The sequence below is a fragment of the Notothenia rossii genome (assembly GCF_949606895.1).
Source record: "Notothenia rossii genome assembly, chromosome: 3".
Lineage (NCBI taxonomy): Eukaryota > Metazoa > Chordata > Actinopteri > Perciformes > Nototheniidae > Notothenia > Notothenia rossii.
Window position 1 is genome coordinate 45281416 of NC_136901.1, and position 7500 is coordinate 45288915.

Consider the following 7500-nt stretch of genomic DNA (forward strand, 5'->3'; position numbering starts at 1 on the left):
AGTTCCTCACCAGTTCATAGACCAGTTCATAGACCAGTTTACAGACCAGTTCCTCACCAGTTCATAGACCAGTTTACAGACCAGTTCCTCGCCAGTTTATAGACCAGTTCCTCACCAGTTCCTCGCCAGTTCATAGACCAGTTCCTCACCAGTTCATAGACCAGTTAATAGACCAGTTTACAGACCAGTTCCTCACCAGTTCATAGACCAGTTCCTCACCAGTTCCTCACCAGTTTATAGACCAGTTCCTCACCAGTTCCTCACCACTTTACAGACCAGTTCCTCACCAGTTTATAGACCAGTTTACAGACCAGTTCCTCGCCAGTTTACAGACCAGTTCCTCACCAGCTCATAGACCAGTTCATAGACCAGTTTATAGACCAGTTTACAGACCAGTTCATCATCAGTTCATAGACCAGTTTATAGACCAGTTCCTCACCAGTTCATAGACCAGTTCCTCACCAGTTCATAGACCAGTTCCTCACCAGTTCATAGACCAGTTCCTCACCAGTTCATAGACCAGTTCATAGACCAGTTCATAGACCAGTTCTTCACCAGTTGAGACCAGTTTCAGAGCAGCTTGTCCCGTCTGATGCTGATAGTACCTTGTTTTATCTTGGAGAAGTCGATGATCCAGCTCTCGTCCCACAGGAGCTTCTGTTTCTGGTACCTCAGCCACTGCACAACACAGTGTTATTGATTAGGTTTCATATCCTGTATTATTTTGTAGTGTGTTCCAGGTTTTCTCTGGTCAGATCCTCACCACGGCGGTCAGGACGAAGCAGAGGCAGAGCAGGCTGAGCGGCAGGCCGATGGACAGTTTGGTGGTTGGAGTCATCGGGCATTCACCACAATCCGCCGAACACGTAGAACAAAGCTCCGCCTCCTCACAGACGCCATCTCCACACACTGAGAAACCAGAACACAGGAGCTACTTTTTTATGGTTTAAGCGTAGGGTAATTGGACCGCTAAGGGTAGCCAAAACCCAGCCCTAAAGGTACCTTCGAATACCCGTTATACCCACAAACAAAGCTGTACGATACTTGTTGTCTACATGGTCACAGAAAATAGGAGCTACTTATTTGTAGTTTAACAGTAAGGGAAGGTATTAAGGGTTATTGGACTGCTAAGGGTTGCCACAATCACCAAAACCAGGCCCCAAAGGTACCAGTGAATACCCGTTATACCCACTAACAAAGCTGTGTGATACGTGTTGTCTACATGGTCTCTCAGTAAATACATATAACTGACCTACAGCCGGCTCCACGGTGCTCTTGGCCTCCAGAGCGACCTGCATGCGTCCGACTCGAATGTGAGCGATGAGCGAGGTCAAACCGGAGTGAACCAGAACCACCTGGAGGTCAGAGGTCAGAGGTCAGAACTGGAAGAGTTATCTGAGAGTTTGGTGTTTTTGGAGGTTGTTTGTTGTCAAATTGGCAAAAAAACAAGGAAGGAAGAATAAAAGATTAGACATGTGTATCATTTGCATATAGAGATTATTTTCTGTACATTTAGAAACTACTACAGGTTTAAAGTAGTGTTTCATCTGTGTCTAAAGAGATTAGCATAGGATTACATTTAAGATATAGTAGATATATAAAGTGGTGTATCATCTGGGGACAAATATTACTGTAGGGATTTTTAGGAAAGAAATGGAGTAATGTCATGTTTTAACGTTTAGGTTGAACTGCAGAGAATAGGAAGTGAAAAATATAGCATTTTAGGCGGAATTTGTCCAATTGGGATGTAATGAGTTAACGTTGTTTGTGGACTTTATACTTATTAGTACGTACTGCCGCTTCCCATCTCTAGCTCCTATCCCACCTCTATGTACAGAAGGAGATCAGACCCTGAGTTTCTGAGATGCTTGATAAAGCTCTGTGTCACCTTGGAGGTCCAGTTGCTCTGCGTCATCTTCCCCGCGGTGGAGAGGGTGTGAGTGAAGATCTTCCCGTCGTCAGGGATCCAGGGCCCGCAGATGCTCTCCGTCTGAAACAAAAAGCTGAGTGTCGTTTGCTTCCTCCTCGGCCGAAGCTCCACCCTTCATCAAACGTTTCTAAAAACCAGGCTGGGGGTTGTTCTCTTCATCCCGCTGGTAAACAACTCAAATGGTGGTGATAAAAGAAGACAGATATATAATATGACTTCTTTAAAATGAGGAGTATATTGGAATGTATTATTGTAATATGTAGGATGACCTGATAACCAATCGTTACCTGTGTTATTTACGTTCTCAGTGAAATCATTGATTTGATTTCTATACGTTTTGTTGAATTGTTTGAGACCTTCCACACGTTGTGAGCCCTGTGTTAAAGAAACTGTTCCTCTAAACCGGAGGGGAATGTGAGAAAAGAACTAATAAGGAACATGTTTTAAAGAAGTCAGATGTGTACCATGTGTCCCAGAGGACAGGAGTGGATGTTGGCGTGGTGGATGCAGCAGTTTTCTCCGTCAGCGTCTCTCCAGTTGGTCGGACAGTCGATGTTTTCACAGAACCTCCGAGCTGCGTCTGCGTCCACGATGGCACTAAAGATTCAAACCAGGACCAGATCCAGTTTAGACAGAGTGTCAGAGCCACTGTGGGTAAACACATACGGTAATTAAGAAGCCGTGTGAGGGAGTTTTCTAATCTCCAATTTGTACATTCACAAATAAATGTCAGGGGTGTAATGTGTAATCATTAGGTTGAGACGAAAAACGAAATCAAAGTTACTAATCTAAGAGAAAATACATCTTAAAAATTGGGACAACATTCAGGGAAATAACTCTAATAATTTTTCATGCAAATATTTTACTTTTTAAATGTAGAGAATATTACAATTCTTGGTTTTACATTTTTGATTTTTTTTTTTCAGTCCCACCTGTTCTAACCAGGGTTGGAGTTATAATCTGAGTTTTGGGAGTCAGGGGCGGAGATAAATATATCAATACCATCCGGTTAACAACGTAAATAACGGGTGATATTTATACACCTTGGAGGTGAAGTGCGGGCATATTGCCATTCAAGAGAGAATACGATGCGTAGTTCTTTTGGAAAACATGTCTCCCCAGTCTCACAAAGAAACGTGTAATACCTCCGTTTGTCCACAGGGCAAAACGTAGTTTATCACAAATAACCCTCTCAGGACGTGACATGGATACAACATGCGTTCCTATTCATTCCTAATGACCGGTCTCCGTGTCACGTGATCGCAAACTTTCCCAGTGAGAAAAAAAAACCGCTCAACGTTAAAACGCTTTTTGATTAAATTTCTAGCGAGAAGCGTATACAGTACTTTTAAAATCTACGTCCAGTCGATGTGTAGGATCCATAGTTTCGCTTTTTTACAAAATATGGATCCATGTCACGTCTTGAGGGTTATTTGTGAACGTACTACGTTTTGCCCTGTGGACAAACACGTTTTTTTGTGAGACTGGGTTGGTTTTTCCAGTATTTAGAACACTCTTTTAGAACATGTGGTTCTCTGTAGAACACTCTAACCTGAGTGAAGATGTGGTTCTCTGTAGAACACTCTAACCTGTGAGTGAAGATGTGGTTCTCTGTAGAACACTCTAACCTGAGAGAGAAGATGTGGTTCTCTGTAGAACACTCTAACCTGAGAGTGAAGATGTGGTTCTCTGTAGAACACTCTAACCTGTGAGTGAAGATGTGGTTATCTGTAGAACACTCTAACCTGTGAGTGAAGATGTGGTTCTCAGTAGAACACTCTAACCTGTGAGTGAAGATGTGGTTCTCTGTAGAACACTCTAACCTGTGAGTGAAGATGTGGTTCTCAGTAGAACACTCTAACCTGAGAGTGAAGATGTGGTTCTCAGTAGAACACTATAACCTGAGAGTGAAGATGTGGTTCTCTGTAGAACACTCTAACCTGTGAGTGAAGATGTGGTTCTCAGTAGAACACTCTAACCTGAGAGTGAAGATGTGGTTCTCTGTAGAACACTCTAACCTGAGTGAAGATGTGGTTCTCTGTAGAACACTCTAACCTGAGAGTGAAGATGTGGTTCTCAGTAGAACACTCTAACCTGAGTGAAGATGTGGTTCTCAGTAGAACACTCTAACCTGAGAGTGAAGATGTGGTTCTCTGTAGAACACCCTAACCTGAGTGAAGATGTGGTTCTCTGTAGAACACTCTAACCTGTGAGTGAAGATGTGGTTCTCTGTAGAACACTCTAACCTGTGAGTGAAGATGTGGTTCTCAGTAGAACACTCTAACCTGAGAGTGAAGATGTGGTTCTCAGTAGAACACTATAACCTGAGAGTGAAGATGTGGTTCTCTGTAGAACACTCTAACCTGTGAGTGAAGATGTGGTTCTCTGTAGAACACTCTAACCTGAGTGAAGATGTGGTTCTCAGTAGAACACTCTAACCTGAGTGAAGATGTGGTTCTCTGTAAAACACTCTAACCTGAGTGAAGATGTGGTTCTCTGTAGAACACTCTAACCTGAGTGAAGATGTGGTTCTCTGTAGAACACTCTAACCTGAGTGAAGTTGTGGTTCTCTGTAGAACACTCTAACCTGAATGAAGATGTGGTTCTCAGTAGAACACTCTAACCTGTGAGTGAAGATGTGGTTCTCTGTAGAACACTCTAACCTGAGTGAAGATGTGGTTCTCTGTAGAACACTCTAACCTGTGAGTGAAGATGTGGTTCTCTGTAGAACACTCTAACCTGAGTGAAGATGTGGTTCTCAGTAGAACACTCTAACCTGAGTGTAGATGTGGTTCTCTGTAGAACACTCTAACCTGTGAGTGAAGATGTGGTTCTCTGTAGAACACTCTAACCTGAGTGAAGATGTGGTTCTCTGTAGAACACTCTAACCTGAGAGTGAAGATGTGGTTCTCTGTAGAACACTCTAACCTGAGAGTGAAGATGTGGTTCTCTGTAGAACACTCTAACCTGTGAGTGAAGATGTGGTTATCTGTAGAACACTCTAACCTGTGAGTGAAGATGTGGTTCTCAGTAGAACACTCTAACCTGTGAGTGAAGATGTGGTTCTCTGTAGAACACTCTAACCTGTGAGTGAAGATGTGGTTCTCAGTAGAACACTCTAACCTGAGAGTGAAGATGTGGTTCTCAGTAGAACACTCTAACCTGAGAGTGAAGATGTGGTTCTCTGTAGAACACTCTAACCTGTGAGTGAAGATGTGGTTCTCAGTAGAACACTCTAACCTGAGTGAAGATGTGGTTCTCTGTAGAACACTCTAACCTTTGAGTGAAGATGTGGTTCTCTGTAGAACACTCTAACCTGAGTGAAGATGTGGTTCTCAGTAGAACACTCTAACCTGAGTGAAGATGTGGTTCTCTGTAGAACACTCTAACCTGAGTGAAGTTGTGGTTCTCTGTAGAACACTCTAACCTGAGTGAAGATGTGGGTTCTCAGTAGAACACTCTAACCTGTGAGTGAAGATGTGGTTCTCTGTAGAACACTCTAACCTGAGTGAAGATGTGGTTCGCTGTAGAACACTCTAACCTGAGTGAAGATGTGGTTCTCTGTAGAACACTCTAACCTGTGAGTGAAGATGTGGTTCTCTGTAGAACACTCTAACCTGAGTGAAGATGTGGTTCTCAGTAGAACACTCTAACCTGAGTGTAGATGTGGTTCTCTGTAGAATACTCTAACCTGAGTGAAGATGTGGTTCTCTGTAGAACACTCTAACCTGAGTGAAGATGTGTTTCTCAGTAGAACACTCTAACCTGTGAGTGAAGATGTGGTTCTCTGTAGAACACTCTAACCTGTGAGTGAAGATGTGGTTCCCTGTAGAACACTCTAACCTGAGTGAAGATGTGGTTCTCTGTAGAACACTCTAACCTGAGTGAAGATGTGGTTCTCAGTAGAACACTCTAACCTGAGTGAAGATGTGGTTCTCAGTAGAACACTCTAACCTGTGAGTGAAGATGTGGTTCTCTGTAGAACACTCTAACCTGAGTGAAGATGTGGTTCTCAGTAGAACACTCTAACCTGAGTGTAGATGTGGTTCTCAGTAGAACACTCTAACCTGAGTGAAGATGTGGTTCTCAGTAGAACACTCTAACCTGTGAGTGTAGACGTGGTTCTCTGTAGAACACTCTAACCTGAGTGAAGATGTGGTTCCCTGTAGAACACTCTAACCTGAGTGAAGATGTGGTTCTCTGTAGAACACTCTAACCTGAGTGAAGATGTGGTTCTCTGTAGAACACTCTAACCTGAGTGAAGATGTGGTTCTCAGTAGAACACTCTAACCTGTGAGTGAAGATGTGGTTCTCTGTAGAACACTCTAACCTGAGTGAAGATGTGGTTCTCAGTAGAACACTCTAACCTGAGTGTAGATTTGGTTCTCAGTAGAACACTCTAACCTGAGTGAAGATGTGGTTCTCAGTAGAACACTCTAACCTGTGAGTGAAGATGTGGTTCTCTGTAGAACACTCTAACCTGAGTGAAGATGTGGTTCTCTGTAGAACACTCTAACCTGAGTGAAGATGTGGTTCTCAGTAGAACACTCTAACCTGTGAGTGAAGATGTGGTTCTCTGTAGAACACTCTAACCTGAGTGTAGATGTGGTTCTCTGTAGAACACTCTAACCTGAGTGAAGATGTGGTTCTCTGTAGAACACTCTAACCTGAGTGAAGATGTGGTTCTCAGTAGAACACTCTAACCTGAGTGAAGATGTGGTTCTCTGTAGAACACTCTAACCTGAGTGAAGATGTGGTTCTCTGTAGAACACTCTAACCTGAGTGAAGATGTGGTTCTCAGTAGAACACTCTAACCTGAGTGAAGATGTGGTTCTCTGTAGAACACTCTAACCTGAGTGAAGATGTGGTTCTCTGTAGAACACTCTAACCTGAGTGAAGATGTGGTTCTCTGTAGAACACTCTAACCTGAGTGAAGATGTGGTTCTCTGTAGAACACTCTAACCTGTGAGTGAAGATGTGGTTCTCAGTAGAACACTCTAACCTGAGTGAAGATGTGGTTCTCAGTAGAACACTCTAACCTGAGTAAAGATGTGGTTCTCTGTAGAACACTCTAACCTGAATGAAGATGTGGTTCTCTGTAGAACACTCTAACCTGTGAGTGAAGATGTGGTTCTCTGTAGAACACTCTAACCTGAGAGTGAAGATGTGGTTCTCTGTAGAACACTCTAACCTGAGTGAAGATGTGGTTCTCTGTAGAACACTCTAACCTGAGAGTGAAGATGTGGTTCTCTGTAGAACACTCTAACCTGTGAGTGAAGATGTGGTTCTCAGTAGAACACTCTAACCTGAGAGTGAAGATGTGGTTCTCAGTCGAACACTCTAACCTGAGTGAAGATGTGGTTCTCTGTAGAACACTCTAACCTGAGTGAAGATGTGGTTCTCTGTAGAACACTCTAACCTGAGTGAAGATGTGGTTCTCTGTAGAACACTCTAACCTGTGAGTGAAGATCTGGTTCTCTGTAGAACACTCTAACCTGAGTGAAGATGTGGTTCTCTGTAGAACACTCTAACCTGAGTGAAGATGTGGTTCTCTGTAGAACACTCTAACC

The 7500-nt window shown here is 43.1% G+C and overlaps 2 protein-coding genes across 2 annotated transcripts in view; one reads left to right on the plus strand and one right to left on the minus strand.

Annotated features, from left to right (window-relative positions):
* The window catches only part of LOC307032935 (atrial natriuretic peptide receptor 1), a gene marked incomplete at its 5' end in the record, with an annotated part of 24699 nt that overhangs the window by 13872 nt on the left and 3327 nt on the right, over window positions 1-7500 (minus strand). The window contains 9 exons of the mRNA XM_079671210.1: window positions 606-678; window positions 764-909; window positions 1253-1355; window positions 1889-1990; window positions 2395-2527; window positions 3598-3792; window positions 4138-4215; window positions 4820-4897; window positions 5015-5131. Of these exons, the coding sequence (XP_079527336.1) occupies window positions 606-678; window positions 764-909; window positions 1253-1355; window positions 1889-1990; window positions 2395-2527; window positions 3598-3792; window positions 4138-4215; window positions 4820-4897; window positions 5015-5131 (1025 nt within the window). The remainder of the gene's footprint in view (window positions 1-605; window positions 679-763; window positions 910-1252; window positions 1356-1888; window positions 1991-2394; window positions 2528-3597; window positions 3793-4137; window positions 4216-4819; window positions 4898-5014; window positions 5132-7500) is intronic.
* LOC307031599 (nephronectin-like) overlaps window positions 1-7500 on the plus strand; it is a 63475-nt gene that overhangs the window by 9715 nt on the left and 46260 nt on the right. The gene's annotated exons all lie outside the window — the stretch shown is intronic.